This window comes from Squalius cephalus (assembly GCF_949319135.1).
Source record: "Squalius cephalus genome assembly, chromosome: 14".
NCBI classification, from domain to species: domain Eukaryota; kingdom Metazoa; phylum Chordata; class Actinopteri; order Cypriniformes; family Leuciscidae; genus Squalius; species Squalius cephalus.
The window spans coordinates 4,889,923-4,914,555 of record NC_137135.1 but is presented as its reverse complement, the minus strand read 5'-3'; the positions used below and the strand labels follow the sequence as shown (position 1 = coordinate 4,914,555).

General features: G+C 40.4%; 3 protein-coding genes across 9 annotated transcripts in view; 1 reads left to right on the top strand and 2 right to left on the bottom strand.

The window, feature by feature from the left end:
* Nucleotides 1-52: 52 nt before the first annotated feature.
* rab9b (RAB9B, member RAS oncogene family) lies at nucleotides 53-10,079 on the bottom strand. 2 transcript variants are annotated; one of them, XM_079891928.1, is made up of 2 exons: nucleotides 9,942-10,014; nucleotides 53-2,794 (listed from the first exon to the last, which is right to left on the bottom strand). In XM_079891928.1, the coding sequence occupies exon 2, from the start codon at nucleotides 2,738-2,740 to the stop codon at nucleotides 2,132-2,134; it is 609 nt and encodes a 202-aa protein (XP_079748054.1). In that variant the 5' UTR covers nucleotides 2,741-2,794; nucleotides 9,942-10,014; the 3' UTR covers nucleotides 53-2,131. The 2 variants fall into 2 exon arrangements, with proteins under 2 accessions (XP_079748054.1, XP_079748053.1); XM_079891927.1 differs by having other exon boundaries at nucleotides 54-2,762; nucleotides 9,942-10,079.
* Nucleotides 10,080-11,743: 1,664 nt separating this feature from the next.
* Nucleotides 11,744-19,387, top strand: pofut4 (protein O-fucosyltransferase 4). Its single transcript, XM_079891897.1, has 4 exons — nucleotides 11,744-11,849; nucleotides 12,813-13,485; nucleotides 14,711-15,333; nucleotides 18,027-19,387. The coding sequence occupies exons 2-4, from the start codon at nucleotides 12,820-12,822 to the stop codon at nucleotides 18,172-18,174; spliced, it is 1,437 nt and encodes a 478-aa protein (XP_079748023.1). The 5' UTR covers nucleotides 11,744-11,849; nucleotides 12,813-12,819; the 3' UTR covers nucleotides 18,175-19,387.
* The window catches only part of znf185 (zinc finger protein 185 with LIM domain), a 20,961-nt gene continuing 15,695 nt past the window's right edge, over nucleotides 19,368-24,633 (bottom strand). For 4 of the 6 annotated variants that reach the window (XM_079891882.1, XM_079891886.1, XM_079891884.1 and 1 more), the window contains 3 exons: nucleotides 22,852-22,923; nucleotides 21,225-21,327; nucleotides 19,368-19,838 (listed from right to left, as the gene is read on the bottom strand). In XM_079891882.1, coding sequence (XP_079748008.1) covers nucleotides 19,743-19,838; nucleotides 21,225-21,327; nucleotides 22,852-22,923 — 271 coding nt within the window. In that variant the 3' untranslated portion in view covers nucleotides 19,368-19,742. The remainder of the gene's footprint in view (nucleotides 19,839-21,224; nucleotides 21,328-22,851; nucleotides 22,924-24,633) is intronic. The other 2 variants (XM_079891883.1, XM_079891885.1) reach the window with 1 other exon arrangement.

Sequence of the window (24,633 nt, the reverse complement as noted above, 5' to 3'; positions counted from 1 at the left end):
AATTCTGACTTTATAACACAATTCTGAGATAAAAAGTCAGAATTACCTTTTTTTTTTTTTTTTATTCTGTGGCGGAAACAAGCTTCCATACTTTAGTTTAGTTTTCTTCTGTAAAAACAACGGCCCGCGACAGTGTTGCCACCTAGTGGAACTTTTAGTAAAAAACAAATTCAGTGTGCATGTGCGTACAAGTAACGCACGGTACAAAAATCTCTCGGTGCGCAAACTATTCTAGTGACAAAATTTGCGTTACGCGCACTTTAGGCGGACCCTCGCATTCATGTAAAAACCGCAGTATACTTTGGGCTTCACCCTCAAACACACACACACACACACACACACACACACACACACACACACAAGACTTTCTCTCTACAGCACAGCCTTCAATTAGACATTGTAAAATTGCTCAAATATACACAACACAGGCTGACAACTGAAACTAAATTATTTTTAAAAAAAATAAAACAAAAACAAGATATTTAACATCTAACACCAACTCTCTGTACCTCACAAAACCAAACAAAAAAGGATAACTTCGATCAAAAGAAAAAGAAACCAATTATTTAATCTTTTGATATTAGAAGAAATTCCCTTTCTGTCTAAAAAAGTAATGTTGTACCGATGCATCTCAGACAGTCTGTTAGCAATGTGCTAACCTGAGGTTGTGTGTTTGACCACACGTACCATAATAGGGTGAATCTAACGAAGAAATGGTCATATTTCATCCCAAAATCAACTTTGCATGAAGAACATTAAGGTTTTTCTTCCTATAATTCATTCATCCTGTCTGGACACAATTATTTTTTAATAATTACTGAAACCAGCATAAATTTAAGCCAATACAAAAAAAAAAAAGTTTAAATAATGGTATGAAACATTTTTTTTTTCATATTACAGTAATGATCATGTTTTTTTTTTTTTTTTTTTTTTTTTTTTTTTTCACATTACGATAATGAGAATGTGGTCAAAATGTGGTCAAAATGTGTTATGATAAATAATATCACAACATGTGGTGAATTTGTGGTGAAATATGACCCAAACAAATTCTCGTCAGACTTCACCCAAATAACTTATGAGCAAAATAAATAAAAAATGCCTTATTTCTTTCAATAACACATAAACACCCTTTCTCTCAAGCAATATTATATCACTGACAGCAGCGGTCAGCAATGTGTCACTCTCTGGGGTTATGCATTTTAAAACATCAGACAAAACGAGTACCACAACATAGTAAGATGGTGCATTTAACACAGCAGAATGTAGAAGAGCGGCCGGATCTGCGGTGAGACTCGTCAGACACCAGAAGAGCCTCCGACTGGGGAATGATCAGGGATTGGGCGCCGGGCAACGATTCATCGCGATTAATCGCATCCAAAATAAAAGTTTGTGTTTACATAATATATGTAACTGTGTATAATTATTTTTGTATATAAATACACACGCATACATGTATAGCCTATATTTAAGAAAAACGTGTTATTTATATATAAAATATTTATTTACTTTTATTTTGGATGCGATTAATCGCGATTAATCATTGCCCAGCGCTATTGTGCCAGACTGAGGAGAGGTGAGTTTGGGTGAAATACATGTAGCTCACGAGACGCGTCCGGTCCGGAAAGCTCTCAGGCACATCAGCAGGAGAGTGTGAGTCCACACGGACTAGTGTTGCCAAAAGTACCGACTTCGGTACCAAGTTGATACTGAAATTTAAAAATTGTGACTCTTTGAGCGGTGTTAAGCGCCTCTGATTGGCCATTGTACTCGCGCGCTCATTAAATATGTCTGTGATTGGCTACAACGATCAGCGTTTCAAAAACATGTTGTAAATATAAATCAATGACTCTCTTCAGCGAGCGCTTGCACAGATTCACACGGGAGCGTTGTAAAGCAGGCGTCCATCAGCAGATCGGTCCTGCTAGTGCTTTCAAAACACTTCCAAACGCTCCCGTGCGCTGATCATTGTAGCCAATCACAGACATATCCCATGAGCTCGAGAACACAACGGCCAATCAGAGGCCTTTATGACTCCGCTCACAGCGCTCAAAGAGTCACATTTTTTTAATTTGGTACCGAAGTCGGTACTTTTGACAACACTAACATGGACAGGAGCAATTCGAAAGAGACCTCAGCAACAGGACGAGCGAGACACTTTACGGTTCCCGTGAAGGTCGATGGAGCTGCTCAGGAGAGCGTGATCAATGGGATCCTCGCTGGCCAGGACTTCCCGAACCGCAGCCTCGAAAGCCGCCCCCACGTTCATGTCGTCTTTAGCGCTGGTCTCGAAGTACGGACAGCATCCGTTCTCCTCGCACCAAGCCCTGGCCTCGTCCTCCCCGACCTCGCGCTCGTCCTTGTCCACCTTGTTTCCCAGCACCACGAAGGGGAAGCGCTCGGGGTCTCGCACGTCCGAGTAGTACATGAACTCCTTCTTCCAGCAGCCCAGGTTCTGGAAGCTCTGCAGGTCGTCGACGGCGAAGGTCAGCAGGCAGCAGTCGGCGCCGCGGTAGAAGGGCGTGCGCAGGCTCTTGAAGCGCTCCTGGCCCGCCGTGTCCCAGATCTGCAGGGTCACCAGCCGGCCCTCGATCTCCAGGTCTCGGTTCAGGAACTCCACGCCGATGGTGTGGAACGACTGCGAGTCGAAGCGGTCGGTCACGTAGCGGTTCATGAGGGAGCTCTTGCCCACGCCGCCGTCCCCCAGGAGAATGACCTTCAGCAAGAGGCTCTTCCCACTCATAGCGGCACGCGCTCAGTGCAGCCTGACAAACACACGCAGACACAAGCATACACACTACATGAAGCACAAGTGCAAACACAGGGACACAACATTAGCCAGTTTCACACATTAAAGGAGTAGTTCACTTTTCAATTAAAATTTCCTGATAATCTACTCTCCCCCACGTCATCCAAGATGTTCATGTCTGTCTTTCTTCAGTTGTAAAGAAATGAAGGTTTTTGAGGAAAACATTCCAGGATGTTTCTCCATATAGTGTCTTCAATGGGGTCCAACAGGTCGAAGGTCCAAATGTGAGTTTCAGTGCAGCTTCAAAGTCTAGACAAACCATCCGCCATTTTATAATCACGTTGATTATATTCCGGTTCAAAATTCTAGGATAGGGTGAAAAACTCCATCTCATTTTCTCCTCCAACTTCAAAATTGTCACCTTTTATTTATTTATTTTTTTGTAAATGGCACTTCACTTAGCCTAGTCTTTCCACATTTGCTTTGTAAACACTAGGTCTGTTCTTCCGCGTGACCTTTCAACGTGATTACGAGCATTTGTGGTTAAAAAGTATATAAATGTGTATTATTTTAGAAAACGAGCTATGGTTTGTCTAGATAAGACTCTTATTCCTCGGCTGGATCGTGTCGAGACTTTGCAGCTGCACTGAAACTCACATTTGGACCTTCGACCTGTTGGACCCCATTGAAGACACTATATGGAGAACAATCCTGGAACGTTTTCCTCAAAAACCTTCATTTCTTTTCCACTGAAGAAAGACAGACATGAACATCTTTTAAATGCAAAGCTGTTTTCTTCATTCATCATTTAGAGTGACAGGTGTAAAGGCCCGTTCACACCAAGCACGATAACTATAAAGATAACGATAAAGATAACTATATATGCGTCCACACCAACGACCGATAACGGTCTTTTTATTCTAAGCACGCGAGCGCCCGGATGATCCAGATCCATTTTAAATGCGCGAGACCTTTAAATTAGAATGGATTCTGATTGGCTGTCAGTGTTTTATCGTTCGACAGCTGATCGTTCTAAATCGTTCTGAAAGTGATCCCAACGATATCGTTCCTCATATCTTTATTGTTATAGTTGTGGTGTGAACTCTGTTATTCTTTAATATGGAGAACGATTTTTAGAATTATATCTTTATCGTTATCTTTATAGTTATCGTCCTTGGTGTGAACGGGCCTTAAGTGATCACACAATGTGGTTTTAAAGAAAATCCAGCTTTTAATGTTGTTTATGTGTCTATGTGGTGTTTTTAATCTGCTTTAAGGCAAACCATGTGTAAATTCATAAGTCGACACCATTGCTGAGTATTTCCTCCTTAAAACTGCAGTGAACCAAAGACAGTCTCAAAAACACGCTTTGAAATCGCTGGTGTTTCTGACGTCACAAACTACCTTGTAACCAATCAGGTCAACCAGTGGATCTCTGAGCTGAGTGAGTGAGTTACATTCAAGATATTTTATGGCATGAAGAATTGTTTTTCAAGGAAAAAACGTTTAAATATGCCATTTTGGTGATCAAAGATGAGTTTTAATGGATAAAATTATTGACTACAGGGGGACTTTAAGTTTAAGGTCCTTACACACTGAGTCCGAAGTTTTCGAATTAATTATCGTTTTAATTAATCCGTCGCGAAAAAATTCACAAAACAATAGAGTCTTCAAGTAGTGAGGATGATTTTGTTGTCCTCTCTCTTTCTAAAAAGAGAAAAAAATGAGGACATATTGGGTCCATCATCCAATCCTGAGATTGCACAGAGAGGAAGGAGAGTACACTGCCGGATTATCCCGAGCGATTCAAGGTTCACTTCAGGATGTCAGTGGCTCAGTTTGATGCTTTGCTAGCGATACTGGAGCCACATATTAAAAACAGATCCTGAACAGCTCTGGATTTTGCCGTTCGCTTGTACGGTGACTCTGCATTGTCAAAACACCTTTTAAAATGTTTGCTACAAATTGTGAAAAACGCAGAAAATGTAATCCGATCCGAATTTTTTTATGACGGACGAAAGTTTCGGAGGAAGTATGTAAACGGCATTGACAATGTGAGGTCGTATTTATTTTGAAATGTGCGAAAACTTCGGACTAGAGAGTCTCGATTGTGCGAATCTCGAGTGCGAGACGCTGCGTGACAGTCAGACATCCGACTAACACCTTTATATAAAAAGACTTTTATCCACGATAACTTGCTGTTTAGTATAAGCAAGCGCTGCAGTTTCATCGCCTGTCTCTTTAAATGCTCAAGCTCAGAAGGTGAATTCTGATTGGCTGTCAAATACCTCAATAAACTCCTAAAAACTGCTTATTAAAAGTAAGTAAGGTAGTTGTTAAGTTTAGGATTAAGGGATGTAGAATAAAGAATAAGGCATTAATATGTGCTTTATAAGTACTTATAAACAGCCAATATCCTAGTAATATGCATGCTAATGATCAACTAGTTAATAGTGTGAAGTTGACCCTATGGAAATTGGAAAATGCCAGAACTGATTTACCTGTATTTTCGAAAAGGTCCTGTTCACACAAATGATCTCTAAACTCTAATATATACAGTAATGTAAAAAGTCTATGTGTTAAAGGCTCATATGACTTTCCAGTTTAAATAAACAGACATTGATTTGACCGCAGATGAACTCTGAACGATCTAAACTTCTTAAAACAGTGAAGAACAGATAATGGCTGGTGTGGGACAGATGCTCTATCACTGACCCTGAGACTCTGGCCAGGACAACGCCTTCTCTAAGAGCACACGGATTGGTGAAACACGGGATTGTCACCATTCTTCTTTCATTTCACCTTATAAAGACATTTTTTTTCTTTTATATCTTGTGCAAGGATGAATTAGGGTAATTTGCAACCAATAGGATCTGCTCCATCACAAGAAAGACTATTCTAGCTGTGTCACCATGTGATCGCAACAACAAAAATCAAAAAATAAATCTTTGATTACCCTAAATGCCAAATCACACTGTACAGACCAACGCGGACCGCCACCAGATTACAGTACGTCTCTTCTCAGACATTCACGAACCGATAAGTTATTAGAATCATTACATTAATGTTACATATTGTTCTTAGTCCTTTATTGTAGGCTACGTTTAGGCAGGCCATTGCTCTGCACTGCATTATCCATCAGCAGGCCCTCAGCGCCAAATGCCTGAGGTTTGACAGTGTGATGTCTGCTGTTGTGAAATGCATCAACCATATCAGATCTAGGGGCTTAAAGCACCGGCAGTTTGTGAGTGCTGCCTATGACAATGTGAGGGCATTCTCCACAAAACTTGTGTAATGGAAAGCCCAAACCTCTGCCATTTTCCAGCATGCACGGCACTCATGGATGTGGGCACACCGTTCAGTGGTGAGAAGTATGCTGATGCCATTATGAAGCTACAGGAGGAATTTGATCGCAGACTTCAAGACATTTTCAAGACAATTTTTGCTGACCCCTTCTCCTTCGATGTGCAAGATACTCCTCCTGTGCTTCAAATAGAGCTCATGGACCTGCAGTGCAATTCTGAACTCAAAGCCAAGTTCAGGGAGGTGTGAGTGGAAACGCAGACAAGCTTGGACATTTTTTGAGAGAATTGCCACCCACCTTCCCTGAGCTCTCCAGGATGTTCAAGCGGACCGTGTGCCTCTTTGGGAGCGCATATCTATGTTAAAAGCTCATCTCCACCATGAACTTCAATTCAAAGTTCAAGTCAAAGTACAGGTCCAGACTTACTGATGAACATCTCTGGGGGTTTCAATTGTTTCCTCCCTCAAGCCAAATGTGTCTCAGCTGTGTGAGAGGAAGCGCTGCCAAGAGTAGGCAAGAGAAGCCTATGCTCATGAAGAACCGTTCATGTTCAGAAGGAATGTTCAAATTCAGAGGAACAGTTCATGTTCAGAAGAAACATTCATGTTGAAGACCTGTTAATAATAAAGATTGAGAAGATTGGATCAGTTGTACTCCTTTCTGTGTAATACTTGATGCGGCCCAGCCTGACCCAGACTCTCCCTCCGGCGGCCCCCGGGTAAGTTGAGTTTGAGACCCCTGTTTTAAACCTTTCAAGCCAAGACACATTGATCGAGTTCTCTTTTGGCTTGAAGTTGAACGAACACACGTTTTGTGGAGTATCCTCATAAGAGCAGACTGAGCTGTCTTAAATTAGTTAAATAAAGTCTTAACTGAAGGCAGAGAGTTGTGAGAGAATGAGACGCGTGTGAGATCTGCGTCTCTGTCGGCAGCGGATGGTTTTAAAGTGACAGCAGCCAATAAAGCTTTCTGTCAGTGAAGTTAATCAAAGAACAAACGTAACAGAGAAAAACACTCGCTGCTCTTGACTAAAGAACTTTTGTAACTTTAATAAGGATTAATCTATATATAATTTAAAATGTATGCAGTGCAAACTGTTTGATAACTTTATTCAATTTCTGTATATTTCCTACCAGTTAGACAAATATTTAAAATATACTGTCTTTATGTTGTTTCTACATTCATTTAGAGATTAACTGTGAAATTGTTACATTATAAAATATATTAAAAACGTAAGTTGTTTTAATCTACTTCATTTTTGCAATCGATAAAAATAAATAAAGAAGAAACATGAATAAGTCTTATTCATGTTTATTTTTATTGAATATTATGTATTTATTTGTTAATATCTGTGCAATTAATGTGTATTTAGCCTGCCTCTGCCATCCAGCACCCCCATAATCCCCCCAAGTCTCCCGTATTTTGGTACCCAAATGTTGACAGGTATGAGCGGGACATAGGGCAACGCTCCATCCTTTTAAAAATGCCGCTCTGTCCAAAATCCGGCCGCTTGCTCCCGCTCCACTCCGCTCACATGCTCTGGTCCCAGGAATCCAAAATATGGATGCGGACATGCTGTCCCGGGACAACACTCCCCCCGGGGTCCCTTAACCCCGAGACAGTCCATCTGATCTGGAGTGTGTTCGGCAGGGCGGAGGTCGACCTCTTTGCCTCAGAGAGCAACACTCACTGCACAATGTTCTTTTCGAAGAACAGGGATGCTCTGGCCCATGCCTGTCCCAGACGCCCGCTCTATGCGTTCCCTCCCGTTTCGATGATTCCTCAGGTCATCGAGGGACCAGAAGGAGCAGATGCGCAGTCCTTCTAGTAGCCCCCCTCTGGAAGACCCAGGTATGGTCCCCAGAGCGGGCGCAGATGCTGAACACAGCCCCCTGGCCTATACCTATGAGGAAGGATCTCCTCACACAGGTCAACGGGACGATTTGGCACCCTCGCCCCGACTTGTGGGCTCTCCATGTGTGGCCCCTCAACGGGTATCCTGGGACCTCCCAGAGAGAGTCCTAGATACTATTACTGAGGCTAGAGCGCCGTCTACGAGGCTCTGAAATGGTCGTGTTCACCAGCTGGTGCACTGCTAGGGACCTCGCACCCCATTCATGTGAGGTACCAGTGGTGCTCTCTTTCCTTCAAGAGCTTTTGGACGCGGGACGCACCCCGTCCACGCTCAAGGTGTATGTGGCGGCCATTACAGCCTACCACGCTCCTGTGGCTGGCCAATCACTAGGAGAAGCGACCTCGTCGTTCGCTTCCTCAAAGGGGAGGATGAACCCCCTCTGCCCCCTTCTATACCGGCTTGGGACCTCTCCACGGTCCTTGGGTCCCATTTGAGCCACTTCAGTCGGCTGACCTAAAGCCACTTTCGTTGAAAAACTGTAATAAAACTATAATATGGAGGTACCCTGCTTACAAGCTCGAGTCCTCTCCGTTTAACGAGTCTGACCTGACGGTAGTCTGGTGTTATCGATCTAAACACAAATTTACTGTCCATAAGCACAAATCTGTCCTAGGAAGTAATGTTGTTCACACGGAGCGAGCCTGGCCCCCGGAGGCTCCTGCCCTCCTTATATGTCATAAGGATCCGACTCAGGTCTGGACCCCGTTGAGTTCATATCCCTATCCGGAGTTTTTTATTAGTGGCTCGTGTCTTACTGTGAATCTCGGGCTTGTTGCCCTAGGCTCCAATTCAGGACGGAGTTAGTTGCTAATAGTGCGGTGTTTTACATTGCGTCCCCACTGCGTATTAGCTACGCGATACGAAGTGTCCGTTCTCGAAAGCGCAGGGAACGAAATACACAGGGACTGTTATTTTGACATGTCTGATGCTTTGCTAATTCCAGCTGCTCATTCAAAAGGAGACATAAAATAAACAGAAGATATGATCGACATTAAAATGCGCACTCTTACAACCATCTAGAATGTAAAAACCATAACGTAAACATTGACAGCTCATCAAAGCTATCGCTTGACTGTTGGCATAAATGTGTTGTATTCACTGCCCGCAAAATGCTCTGAAACCACAAAGCGCTCACATTTATTTAATGACATCATAGACTTCTTAAGTACAATAAACCTCTGTTTTGCCGTCCCGAAATACTTTTTAATAGTTTTATGGCCTTAAATTTGATCAAACCAAATTTAAGACTTTTTAAAAACCTAATTAGTTTATCAGGTACAATAAATAACGTTCAATTGCTTTTATACACTATATAGTAAGTTATACATATTTTAAATTAGCCTAATATCGTTCGTATGTAGGCTAACGTACTTAGTATAATCATTAACCGACAGTTGATAGAGATCAGATTTCATGGGAGGACCCAATTTTGACCTGACACATTATTACACAGGTTGAAATAGCTGATTTCTCTGGATTTAAACATTTTTGGGGACATTTGGGATAATGAAAATATACACAAGTCAAAATATATAACACCGTTTTAGTGATTTATTGGATATTTTAATCCAAAAACCTTGTATTATGCCTTTAAATACACCAAGAGCAGGAAACATATGATCGCTCCCTGCGCATGCGCACACGTGCATGACAGCTGTGTTTTTAGCATACGAGTGTTCAGGCTATGGTTTATCTTTATTACTCTGTCTGTTATTACCCCAACTCAGCTCGTACTATGACTAATAAACACAACTGATATTTTTATGTTCGCCTTTAGTGTCATTAATCATTCACACATCCTCAGCCCCGTTAGCTAGATATAGCTCCATGACTAGCACAGTTTTGGATGCTTTATTAAATTAACTTCATCACTGTTACACATACGCGACCTTACACACAGGAGAAATAAGACGCTGTGGAAAATAATCACTCTGGTTTCAAAAGACTTCAATGATGTAAAATACTCTCTGAATTACCTCATATTGTACCGCGAGCAGTGCTGCTGTCTGCAGAGATTTCACGCGCTTCGTGCGCGTACGTGTGTGTGTGAGAGAGAGAGAGAGAGAGAGAGAGAGAGAGAGAGAGAGAGAAAGAGAGAGAGAGAGAGAGAGAGAGAGAGAGAGAGAGAGAGAGAGAGAGAGAGAGAGAGAGAGAGAGAGAGAAGAGAGAGAGAGAGAGAGAGAGAGAGAGAGAGAGAGAGAGAGAGAGAGAGAGAGAGAGGTGTGTGTGTGTGTGTGACTGAGTGCTCAGCAAATTTCAGAAACTGTGGTTAAAAATCCTGTAATTCAAGGAAGGTTTTTCTCCATCATGTTGTTTCTGTACAGATCAGTCAGAAACAATCTTACTCTATTTTTCAGTTGCACTTATAAAAACATAGTCCAAAAGGCTCATTATTTTCATTAATTTTGATGTTTTTTTTTTGTTTTGTTTTTTTACAATATCATGGTCCTGTTTATATAACATGATTCCGGTTTATTGGAGATGGACAATATAATACATTTTTGAAAATAAAATCATGTCAGTTGTACCAAAATAAGACACTGTTTCCACTGACTTTAATCTTTAATTCCACTGACACAATAATCTCGATAAAGAACAAACGTAAAGTGAGACCTCTCTGCTGTTGAAAAAGATAATTTATGTATTAGATATATGACCGATTTTGGTAAAAAAAAAAAATAAATAAATAAAAAATGAAAAAGATTAGATTTTTTTTCGCTCTGTTTTATCCTCCTGAGGCCCAGAAATTTTTTTTTTTTTTTTTAATTATTTTTTTTCTTCATGTCATCACATTGTTTAGAGCACAAGAAACAAATGGTAAAAAAAAAACAAAAAACATTTTTGAACAATAATATTTTATTCATACATTATGCTATGTCCTCTGTAGTGGACACCAGGACTAAGTTGTTTAAAAAGAATAAAATGACATGAAATTATATGTATAGGCAAAAACAATGGGATTTTTTTTTTTCAATCACCAATAAATTTGGGGGTTTCAGGATTTTTTTTAAACAAAATTTGTATAAAGATGATTCTCAACTATGTTATGAAAGATATAACGGAATGAATTGATACACCATTTTACTTTATGCAATATGTGGGTAAAATGGCCATAAATTAATATCCCCATTCAATGCAATGTATCCATACACTGTATCTAATTTGCACATTAATGTGTTCTTGGAGCAACATTTAATGAAAAAAGAAGTGTAATAATTGGAGTAATAATTGGCAACATTTTAGGAATATTGATGTATAATTTATTTCCATATCCACTTGTTGTGTCTCCTAAAATGCCTGATAAACATGCTTTAAGTCCTGATGTCTCTACAGTGGACACGTATGAAATCAATGCCCTGTTCTGGAACAGAAAGTCATTTTTTGATTTGAAACCCCTTAACATTTTCCTGAGATGTTGGTTTATGAAATACAATTTGAAAAGTAGTCTGATTTATATTATTATTACAATTTATTATCATATTTCCTACATTTGATCACTAAATTAATGTCAGACATTTTTAAAGACCAAGGAGTAGTTGTTTTCTTGTTGAAACCTCCAAACATTTGGTGTCTCTGAAAAGCCCTGCTGAATGTGCTCTTTACAGGACACCCAGGTTGTGTCATGTGACATGTATGATGTCAGAGAAATTCACTAAAATATAATGTCCACTACAGTGGACAAAAGTCTATTCCTGGGTCCCATAGCTTTATGTGTCTCCAGCTCATCCAGAACTGTAGGTGGCAGTAATGCTCAGCTTTTCCCTCTGGCATTCCTCAAAGCAGGAAGAGCACTCACACGCCACAGCATCATTCCTGATCCTGATCCTACAGGAGGAGAAACAGTGGGAAAGCAACAACACAACATGCGTCGGTCCTGAGCTAAAGTAAGAAAGCATGGAAAACGAGCGGCTGTGTTTGTGGGAGATGTGTTTGTAGATTCTTCTTTAGCTGTGCTTGTAACACAAAAGGCATTTTTAGAAATAATAGTTGCATATGATGCCCAAAATTATTATTATGTAGGCTGATTACTGAATTTTGGTAGTGTGATACTCAAAGATGTTGACTAAATGCGGCACCTAGTAGGTTTTGAGAGCACAATGCCCAAAATGCTGTAGGACAGATGACTGTGTTTACACATCTTCTTCTGTTCGGTCACTGCATGTTTATTAAGTCACTTCATTAAAACACTCTGAATGGTTAACAGTGCTCAACGCTAAGGGTTATTTACTCACACGGATGGGTCAGGGATTCAGATTTTTACTTGCCCAAAGTTTTCACTGGCCCTGCTAAAAATAAATAAATAAATAATTTAAAAATTTGTTTTCGTTGTTTTTGACCCATGTAATCTTGTATCCTGATAAATAAGGTTGTTATGACACTAAAATGTTAGATACCAGTGTAATTTCTCAATTCTTTATTTCGATATACCAAGGCAAAAACTACTAGGCTAATATGGTTAAAATGAACAAATTACAAGAAATAAGACCAATAAATACAACAGAACGAAGATGCAAATTAAATAAACAGTGTTTTAAGTTCTTCAGGTTAATCTAACACTACAGAAATGAGGGAACGAATTGTTAAAGGGGCAGTTCACCCTAAAATTCCAACCTGTCACTCACATGAGATCCACCAATAGCAAACCACAACCATACAATCTATTCCCCACAGACAAAATGAAGCCCCGCCCACATTTGTTCTTGTTTGAGAAGCACTCAGTTTCTCTCGGATATACGGCATAATAGTGCAACTTCTGTTTCATGCTGGCTTTAATAATATTCACAGTCTGGTGTAGATGAAGTTTAAGGGTGCAGGAAGTGTGACTCGCGTGTCCTTTCCCTCCTCAGGTTGGCTATGGCGCTCCGCCTGTGGATCATCGTGGCGTTCCCGCTGTTCTGCGGGGCACAGGGGCCGGTGGACGCAGGGGACGGGGGTGTTTTCCAGCCCCAGAGTGCCCTCACTGACATGGAGTTCGCCTCAGTCAGCTCCTACCGCGGCCCTGGAAACACTGACCCTCGGCCCAGCAAAGAGCTGCCCATCCTCCTGTGGTGGAGCGCCAATCTCTTCCCACACTTCCCAGGAGACACGGAGCGCGTGGACTGTTCCCGCTCGTCCTGCCTCGTCACGAGCAACCGGAAAGTTCAGTTGTATCGTCGCACGGCATCCGTTATTTTCTACGGCACAGACTTCCGTGCGTACGAGGCTCCGCTGCCACGAATGCCCCATCAAACCTGGGCGCTTTTCCACGAGGAGTCTCCCATGAACAACTACCTTCTGTCGCACAGTGTCGGGATCAGGCTGTTTAACTACACGGCCACGTTCAGGCGGGAGTCGGACTATCCGCTGACGCTGCAGTGGTTGCCCTCGCTGGATTATCTTCTGGCGCCGACGGCTGTCCCCCTGCTGGAGAAGAACCGCTGGCGACGGGCCGGTCTCGCCCCTGTGCTCTACATGCAGTCCCACTGTGATGTGCCTTCAGACCGGGACCGCTTCGTTCAAGAGCTCATGAAGCACATAGAGGCGAGTACTCCCTGTAGTCAATCAGTTATCCCTTAAAACTCCAACAAAATTACATATTTAAACGTTTTTCTTTAGAAAAACAATTATTCATGCCTTAAAATATCTTGAATGTAACTCGACACCCTTGCCTCATTTAGTATGCGTGGTTCTATGAATATGCAAATGAGCCCCGCCTCCACCCACTCACTCAGCTCAGAGATCCACTGGTTGACGATCACACGTTGATCTGATTGGTTACAAGGTAGTTTGTGACGTCAGAAACACCAGCGATTTCAAAGCGTGTGTTTGAGACTGTCTTTGGTTCACTGCAGTTTTAAGGAGGAAATACTCAGCAATGCTGTCGACTTATGAATTTACACATGGTTTGTCTTAAAGCAGATTAAAAACACCACATAGACACATAAACTACATTAAAATCTGGATTTTCACCACAGGGGGACTTTAAGAGATTTCAAATGCAAAACATCAGTTTTTATTTTTTCATACATTAGTAAAAATATTTAAATGGAAAGTGCCTTAGAGACCTCAAGAACACCTTAGCCCCAATTTGCTAGTTTCCGATTTTTAGCTTCAGACTTTGAGTCCATCCAGTCAGAGGTGATCAAATATGTTTTTGTTTTTTGTCTTAAAACACTAAAAACGAGTTCACACCAAGGAGGGTGACTATTATGATAATGATAAATATTTAGGGCCAGATTTACTAACATCTCGCTCCAGTGCAAACCCTCTTTTGGCGTTCGAAAACCACTGTCAGGGTTTACTAAAGAACGCAGTGTAACTTGTAGGGCTGCACGATATTTAATATATTTAAAATTATATAACCTACATATGTGTTTCACATTCTTTTTGTGACAAGAAAACATCTCTACAACTCCTGAAAGTGAAGATCAGTGTTTTACTGCAGCATAAGAAGTGTTATTTTAACATCAGTGTAAACCACAGGGTTCAGGGCTTCAGGTTATCCTACATTAGGATTATTTAACAACACAAACTGAATAATCAAATGTAAAAATAAAACACTGCTTAGTTTTCACATTATGCATTATATATATCCTGATTCTTATTAAAGCTATAAAAGTTATTCATCCAAAAGCAGTGAGTGATTTTCTCTTTGTCTTTTGATCATGACCCCAGTTATTACAAGCCGTTGTGATATGCATATCACTATACATTTGCAATATTTCGATATATTGTGCAGCTCTAGTAACTTGTGTCTCCTCCTCAGATTGACTCGTATGGGAAGTGCCTTAACACCAGACCCCTGCCCGAGCACCTGGAGGACACGAGCACAGCCACCGGGGAGGACGCGCGCTTCATGCGCTTCGTGAGCCGCTATAAGTTCCACCTGGCGCTGGAGAACGGCCTGTGCCCGGACTACATGACGGAGAAGCTGTGGCGGCCCATGCACCAGGGCTGCGTGCCCGTGTACCGAGGCTCGTCCTCGGTGTCCGACTGGCTGCCCAACAACCGCTCCGCTATCCTCGTGGATGACTTTCCCTCTCCTCGAGAGCTGGCGGAGTTCATAAAGGCTCTGGATCAAGACGACGAGGCGTACTCGCGTTACCTGGAGTACAAAACGCCCAGTCGCATCACTAACCTGCGTCTGCTGGAGGGGCTGGAGAGCCGGGAGTGGGGCGTCAATGACATGAGCAAACCCAACTACCTGAACGGCTTCGAGTGCTTCGTGTGTGACCGGGAGAACGAGCGGCTGGCGGCGGTGAAAGCGCACCGGAAGAACCCGAAGCTGAACCCGCCGCCTCAGCCGAAGATGGCCAACAGCTCACACATGGGCTGCCCGCTGCCCAGTCCTGGACACGGACCGGTGGAGAGCCTCGACCCGAACGACAGGTGAACACCGCTCTCAGAATCACCATATGATAAATCTGTGCATTTCACTCTTAAAGACCCACTGAAGTGTCTTGACCGCGCAGCTCTGTGTGAGGCGTTGACGTAATTTCCACTGAAACAGGAAGCTAAGGTGTGACATATTGAAATGGCTCCTCCCCCTTTTCAAATAGCCAATAGCGTTTAGTTTCCCTCAGTAACGACAGCACCATGGAGGCGAATCCGAGCGCTGATGATACGCTGGATTCAATAGTAGAGGTGAGAATAAATTCTAGTCATTTCATTCTTAACCAACGAGTCGGAAAACTGAATAAAACTCGAGCGCTTGAGCAACCGAACACACACTCCAACACATGTGACCCTGGATCACAAAACCAGTCACGAGTCGCACGGGTATATTTATGCCAAAAATCATGAGGATATTAAGTAAAGATCATGTTTCATGAAGATATTTAGTACATTTCCTACCGTAAATATATAAAACATTTATTTGTGTGAGTGAATGCAGCACAATCGGCAACATAAATGCACAACTTTAAAGGAGATTTTCTCAATGTTTTGATTTTTTTTTTTTTGCACCCTCAGATTCCAGATTTTCAATAGTTGTATCTCAGCCAAATATTGTCCTATCATAACAAACCATACATTAATGGAAAGCTTATTTATTCAGATTTCAGATGATGCAGACATCGCAAGTTCAAAAAAATTTACCCATGTGACTGGTTTTGTGGTCCAGGGTCACATATTTCTCTGTGACGTGTCAACGGTCGCTTTGGCCAGGTGGTGTTTATAGCAGAGGGGGCGGAGCTTTAGACTCTAGAGAGCATTTGATTGGACAGAAGATCTGATGAGAAGCTGAAGTCATAAAACTCCCTGATCCTTTTTAGCAGAAGTGAGGGACTGTAAGTTTTGAATGTCTATATTATCTCCTAAATGCAAATGTTGTCATTGTTTTGTAACACACCTGATTATTCATAACCTTAAGGCTGACATATTCATACTAAAATTTTAAAAAAATGACATTTTTATTTCAGGGGGCCTTAAAGGGTGTGTGCATGTTTGGTTGGATTAAAACAAACTCTGGTGCGATTGCTCTGTTCTTTTGAAGAAGTGTGAACGCTGCCATCTGAACCCTGGTGCGCACCAGACTAACTCTGGTGTGGTTCGAATCAAATATGAATCCAACAATGACCAAAGACACCTAAACGAACCAAAAACAGGACGTGATGTCACAAGATACGACGCTAAAAAGGACAGAATGCTCAAACATACCTGGTGTTTCTCATCATTGGCGCTACTAGGGGTGTGCGATTATATGTTGTCTGCGATTAATATATATCATTTAATATAGTTAATCAAAATCAAAAATCACACTGAGTGCCAATATTTTCTCCAAATATCAACATGTGATTTTGATTCACAAGCTCAATAAACAAGTTAATATTAAGTAATATTAACATTTTAGACACAATATTGCATGTTTTTGCTCCATTTCACTGTTTTGCGTCTCTGAGAAACACATTACTGAATGAGCGAATCAATAGGCTTTATGCCCAGCTCCACTACTTCCTGAACTTCAGCCAGCTCCTTTGTTTCCTGTCTGCCATTATTGGACAAACTGATTAATCCAGGTGTGCCTGACCTCAGTAGTCCCAACAACACTAATCAGACACACCTGGATTAATCAGTTTGTCCAATAATGGCAGACAGGAAACAAAGGAGCTGGCTGAAGTTCAGGAAGTAGTGGAGCTGGGCATAAAGCCTATTGAATGAATGATTCAATGACTCACTCATGAACAATGAATTGCTGCCACCTACTGGCAGTTTACATTTCACATTTAAAGGATCTTTTCAATATTCAGCATTTTATGTTTAAAACATGAGAACATTATTTCTGCCTGTGTAAGTGCAGGTTAAACACATCGATGTTCCTCTTCATTAAACAGTCTGAACTTCAGATGCAGCGTCTGTGTTTCCCTGCAGTGCAAACATGTTGTTAAAACTGATTTGATTTGATTGGTAACAGCACTATAGTGCCTTATTATTCTAATAGAATTTATTGATTAAATAAGATCTTTATTTGAGATAAAGATGATGCATACATTTAATTAGGTTAAAAAATGGCTTTATAAAGGTAAAAGATCTATGTAATCTCTGCTCTGACCACCTCACAGAATATGAAGGAGATCAGGAACTTTAGGAGTCTCCGTCCATGACAGAGGTACAAACACAATAACACTCAGCAAATTATGGATATTGATAAAATCCCAGAAAGTATTGAGATATAATTTTTTGTCAATATCACACACACCACTAGGCGCGATGTTGCCCATCAGAGTTCGGTTCAGGCGTCAGAAACGAGTCTCGTCGCAGCAAATCTTCATTTGTGAGCAAATGTTTTACTCCTTCACACATTTTATAAGCTCTTCTTGAGTTCTCGATCATATGAACATGCATATGAGCAGCATCGTTTTGGACATTTGTGTGTGTGTGCTCTGTGTTAAAAATGACAGTGGATGCTAAGAAAAACACGACAATGTATTATTTTCTTTTTTTGGTCCTGATCAGAAGAACCAAGAGAGCTGAACTACTACAAGTGTGAACACAGCCTAAAACACATGTTGTGACTCCTGTTTGATGTTGCTGTGAAGCATTGGCAGCTGATGAGTCTGTGGTGTGTGTGTGTGTGTCCTCAGCTGGCTCCAGATGTGGCCGCAGGACTACTGGCAGAGTCTGGATCAGGCCGAGGGTCTGGAGTCGCTCATCCGACACAACGAGTCCGAGCCGTCGCTGCTGTGGCAGCACATCCAGAGCATCGCCGTGAGGAGAGCCAGGCGACCCTGAGGTCACGCCTCGGGTCAAGCTCAGGACAGGGGAGTGTGTCTGGCAGCGGTCGTGATTCGGCACCCATGGCGGATGAGCCTCTCTTCAAGTTTGTGCACATATTGTGATATTTCTAACTAAACGGACACACTCACAATCGGTAATCTCATTCCATGCCGATATTTCCCATCAGTATTCTGCTTTATATTCACTATGAACGCATATGTTGCTCTGAGGGCGTCTCAGTCGCTCAGGCTTGCTCACAGAAGGATCTCAGTTATGATCAACATTTATTTGCATGATAGTTTTTAAGAGAATCTCACGAAACGCATCAGGTCACATTTTTAGGGATGCCATGTCACCATATCGGTATCGGCTCGATAAGAAAATTTGTCCGATAAATAATGGATTATTTTCTTCTCTTCAGATGCGCACTGTTCATCATGATGGTTTTAAAATGCTTGAAATATGATTGAAATCACTTCAAAAAAAGGAAAATACAGTTCAGTGCAACATGAGCAGCGCAAGTCTGTCATATCGGCTGCATACAATAATAATGAGAACATCATAATTGTGTGTTTGGGACATGGATTTTAATGGTGAGACTTTTATAAAAACAAAATAATCCGTTTCTCAAAAATGATATAGCCTAAATATTTGGAATTAGATTTATCGGCTTACAAACATAAATAATTATCGGTGTTGGACTAAATGTTCATATCGGTGCATCCCCACACATTTCACTTCAAAAATCAAAAGGAAAAGATTGTTTTTAGGACTTATATGTGTGTGTGGAGAGGGGGTTGACTTTGTCATGAGAGTTATATATTATAAAATAATAAAATGCGTCCTTTATGTATTGTATCTGGATTATTTTTTTTAATGGTGATGTTCGTTTTTGAAAAATGCAGCATTTCTGGATTTTTTGTTTTTTGTTTTTGTAGCATTTTTTCCACATTCCAGTAATGTAGATTTGTTGTGGATGAGGGGGAGGTTGTATATTAAAGTCCTGAATAGGTGTCAATAAGCAAAATGTACTTTTTCCTTTTGATTTTTGACTGATATTTGACCTGCAGTTGTTGAATTATTCATGCGATTTTCCTATGAAACTCCTGAGACCTGTTGTTTATATATCTTAACTGTTTGCATACCTCAGTATTTTTTTATATTTATATATTTATATTTTCTACTGCACAATCTTGTAACAAAACAAATAAAATGAGAATACAACTTTATTCATGAGAGTGTTGCTTTACAGTAATTCTGATTAGCGATGCAGGATACATATTTTCATAATGAATCATGACATCAATAAGATCATTTCTTCAAAATGGTTTCTGATGATTAAATAGGACGACGACACATGCATTCTTACTGTCTTGATGGCTAAACATTTAAAGGAACAGAATAAAAAATATCCAAAATAGCGTTCCTACTATCCTAGCTCTAGAAAACCTTGTAATGAACGTTCAGAAGCTTCTCCACAGTGTTACAGGATATGCAGTCTCTCGTATCAGTGAGGGAAAGGAGGGTCAGTAAACAGTCACGTGTGTGTGTGTGTGTTGTGGAGATGTTTGGGGCAGATCTCCTCACACATTGGAGTAGCAGCTCTCGCAGTGAACCGTCCCGCGGTGGAGGAACATGTTGTACAGCAGATCTCCCATTGGTTTACTGCAAATGCCACACTAGGGTGGGGAGGGAAGACATTCAATACATATTTTCATTATAGCATGATGTCATGTGTACAGGGTAGTAGGGGTGTAACGGTACACAAAAATCACGGTTCGGTACGTACCTCGGTTTTAAAGTCACGGTTCGGTTTATTTTCGGTACAGTAAGGGAAAGAAATGCAAACATTAAACTGCTGGTTGTTTATTACTATAAACTTTTTTTAACAATTTGTTTGCACTTTTTTAAACACTTTTTAATAAAATATAATAAAATAGATATAAAATAAAAAAAAAGAATAAGAAATAAAATAATGCTGCAAAGTTCTCCACTAAATAAAATACTCTCAGTCTCAAACCAATATCACATAATAAAATATAATGAAAAATATAAATAACTATGATTACAGTGCAGCATTACCAATCCCAGCTTGTAGGCCTGCTCATATTTAAAAATTAAGGCTGGGAATCGATAAAAAAAAAAAGAACCAATTTGCTGTAATTAATTGCAATTCTTCCAAGCTTGTAATCATCAATAATTAAACTTATAATCACCTAATTAAATGAAACATGGGGAAAAAAGGAACAGAAAATAGCCCTATATTAAAATAATATTAAGCATAAATATATCAATGTATTATTATTTTTCAATAATCAATCAACATAATCAATTTAAGATTTTTTTTTTCCACTTTTTTAATAATTATCAAAATAAAATATAGTCCAAAGCTATAGTAGCCTACGAAGCTATTATTACCAGAGCATGTGATCAGAGCAGGTCATTTTACCATTGTTGCTAGCATGACTATACCAGCTCAGCAAACAGAAGTGTACTACTGAGAAATTTCACCTTATTTGAGCGGACTTTGCTTTTCCAGTGCGTGATCGGTACATGACTGGAGTGTTTGGGCCGTTAACGACAGAGCAGAACGCGCAGCGCAAACACTGACTCGAACATTGAGCAGAGAGCGCAGCGGGCCGACACACACACACACACACACACACTCGCGCGCGCGCGGAGAGTGCGGCGGCGCACACGGAGCGGAAAAGCTTTTTTTCGCCCTGCAGTTGATTTCATTGGTTTAGGTTACAGTGACGACGGATAAAACTTTAGAATCTAGAATCAGCTGCAGGGCGGGATTTGCGCTGAACGCGGAGACTTCCGCCACTTAATATGTTCGTGTGGAAACACGAAAATGTACCTATGTTCCGCACACAAAATATTGCATTCAGTCATTCGGTACACACGTGCACCGAACCGAAAGCCCTGTACCGAAACGGTTCGGTACGAATACACGTACCGTTACACCCCTACAGGGTAGTGTATCTCAAACAAGCATCCAGCATATTGTGCCATACAAATGAGAGCGGAGTCCGGGGAAGAAAGCGGATATGGGATCTTACCTTAAAGCAGGACGGGTGACAGGATATGTTCAGGTGTTCAATGGTGATCTTAGCGTCGTTTCCCACCGGCTCTCCACAGAACGTGCATGACGTCACATCTCTACTGAAGACAACATGAGGGCGTTAGTTCGGGCTCATGTGACTAACTAAAAGACACTTTCTATGAAGACCATGCTTAAATTATAGCTCCGTAAGTATTACTATTTTATAAATCTATTCATTAAGACCTATACTGCATTATAAGAACAGTTAAAGTTACATTTATATTATTTTTTATAATTAGTTTTAATGCATGCATTTACTTTTTTAATGCGCATGCTCATAATCCATTATACACTGATTTATGAGTATTAATTAGCCAGTCGTATGGTTCCATGAATGCATTTATAAAGATGCAACCTGCAATGCTATAATGTTATTATATTATAGTTACAATGACTTTTTTAGTAATTCAGATTTTGGGTCAAATAAGTGAATATATTGTTATTAATAGCTGTGTTGTGTTCTTATAAATACTTATTGTGAGTGATAATGCAGTTACTAACTCTATAAATGCATCATTAATGACTTTATGTAAAGTGAAAACATATGCAATTTTCCTAAAGCAAATGTAAAGAACTCATGAAGATGTGCTCATCATACATTTAAGTTGTTTACTTGTAAAATGAACAATACTAATGAACTAATGAACAATAATTCTTGTAATAAAAGAAAAACTGAAATAATTGACAATTTACAATAAATTGATAACTAATTGGTACAGCAAACAAGTGTCTCTGGATCTATTTTCAATATCAATGTATAATGGATGAGCATTTGTATTAAAAAAGAAAATGCATGACTTATAAGTAATTATATAAATAATATAAATGTAACTATAACTGTTCTTATAATGCAGTATAGGTCTTAATGAGTCTTTATAAATATATAAATAGAATAGTAATACTCATAAGTATATAGTTCATTATAAGCATGGGCTTCATAGAAAGTGTAACCAAAACAATTTCTCAACCAATTTCACCTCAGAAAAGCCATTCAATGACCATAAACTCAATGTTTAACAAGAAAAATAACTCTAGAGAGCATTATTTTGATATTATTTTGACATTATTTGGAGCACTATATTGCATATTCATTGTATTTTCATCTTCAATATTTAATGTATATTTGAATAAATCTGTAATGTTAACCACCATTCAAACATTTATTTTCCAAAAACATAATTATGTCGTTAAAAAGTTATTATTATAATGTTATTATTATAAAAACTTCCTTATGTGTAATTTAAGTGCCTATACAAATCAGTTTAACCTTTAATAGTGATGTACCAACTGGGGTTCCCTGTCTAGTCTACAACATTAGTTGAGAGAGTTTCTGTACTGTACCTGTATATCACGATTAATCAACCTTGAATCAAACTATATCGGGACTGAATCGAATCGCAAACTTGAGAATCAAAATTAAATTGAATCGTGAAATGCATATTGCAGTCTGTATAATCATACATAATACTATATTGTGCATTTCCCACAAAAGGCATGAATGTGCGTGTGTGTGCATTCATAACTCCGTTGAATGTGAATGTGTGTGTGCATTTCTGGAGCTGCTGTATGTTATAGAGGTGTACCTGGAGTAGTGGCTGCTGGGACTGCTGTAGTTGTAGCTGGAGGATGTTGAAGACACATAGTCGGAGGAGCTGCTGTATGAGGGAAGAAGGGAATATGGTAGATGACACTGTATTGATCCAGCATGATGTATAACAGTCAAGATAAAAACAGGTCACAGCCCAGACAGCAACAGGCTGCGTTCACACTGTCAGTCAAAATCCGATTATTTGTGTATCCGATTGGAATCTGGGGCCGTATTCACAAAGAATTTTAAGGCTAAAAGTAGCTCCTAACTGGCGAATTTAGGAGCAACTCCTAAAAATAATGGGCGTGTCACTCGTAACTTTAGGACTCCTAATTTTTTTGACTAAGAGTAATTCACGAAGCATTTAGCCCTAAAAGGAGCACCTAAGCCTGGGACAGCTTAAAAGAAGTCGAGAGGACTCCTAACTCACTAAGACCTTCACAAACCGCTTTTGTGGCATTTCACGTTACGATGTTTTGAAATGCGTATGCGGCGCTACAGGAGCTTCCCATCGCGAGGAACAATTCTGCATTGTAGGCATAACTAGGGATGCAATAACGCCACCAACAACAACCAAAACTAGGCTACTCATTGCATGTAAACTAATTGTAACGTTTCATTGTGAATCAAATTAAAATGTTCTTCTCTTTGCAAACGTAGGCAGAGGCATATAGTGACAGATTAATTCAATAATGTTGCAAAGATATTGCATCAATCCATATGTTTCATTAGGCTACTAGGCTATTTGTTTAGCCTTACTCTTTATTCATTTAGGCTATTTATTCAGTTATTCATCATCTTCCGTCCTTCGCACTACTTGTGTAGCGCACGCATTCTCAGACCTGTCACCTGTCACTCATCCTCGTAGGGGCGGGGTTTGAATCATTCCCGCGTTACAATCATCAGCCAATCAAGGTGGTCACTTCAGTCAAGCTCGTGCACGAGTAATGACGTCATCCATAGCAACGAAGACTCACTCTTAGTTTGGGAGTTGTCATTTTTCTTTACTAAGAGTAGGTCTGAAAGGCGTTGTGAATAACTTCTAAGAGAAAACTCCTAGCTAAAATCTTTTAGTGCGATTTTGGCGTACTCCTAGTGGTAAGATAAAATGCTTTGTGAATACGGCCCCTGCTCTAAAATGATTGATGTCCACACGTAGACAGCAACAGTGTCGGCCCAGATCCGGTACACGTGGATTCCTCACAGCCCAGATGTGGGCCGGATCTGGGCCGACACTGTTGCTGTCTGGGAAGTGTGTATTGCAACTGCTCAGATCCCATTTGTGTGTGCATGCAGCTCTTTCGTTTTCCGGAATATCTGCATTGGTTTCTATGGCCATGACGTTGAGTTGGTAGGAACATGGCAATAACAACAACAACATGGAGGAGTTTGCAATAGAGATGTTGTCTTGTTTTACAGCATGGACGTGTGAAGCCGGCGCTGGACTACTGTGTTTCCTGAGGCAGAGCGGCTTATTCTGCGCTTGTCTCCGTCAGTTCACAAATATGTCTCCGTTATAGTGTCATTTTCTGCTCGTCCGGCTCTTTGCAACAACACAGCATTGTTTCGGCGGTGAAACTATTTCCTATAACAATGTTTCCTATAACAACGTCTGACATTTACGTTTTACGTGTCGTGAGAAAGTCACATAAACCACATGAAATCCTATCAGAGCGGTCAGACTGATACAGATTTCCAGAAATGTGATTTAATAAGGATTGCAAAGCACATATGAATGAGCTGTAGCTCGAAACTGATTTTCTGCTGTTCACATTAG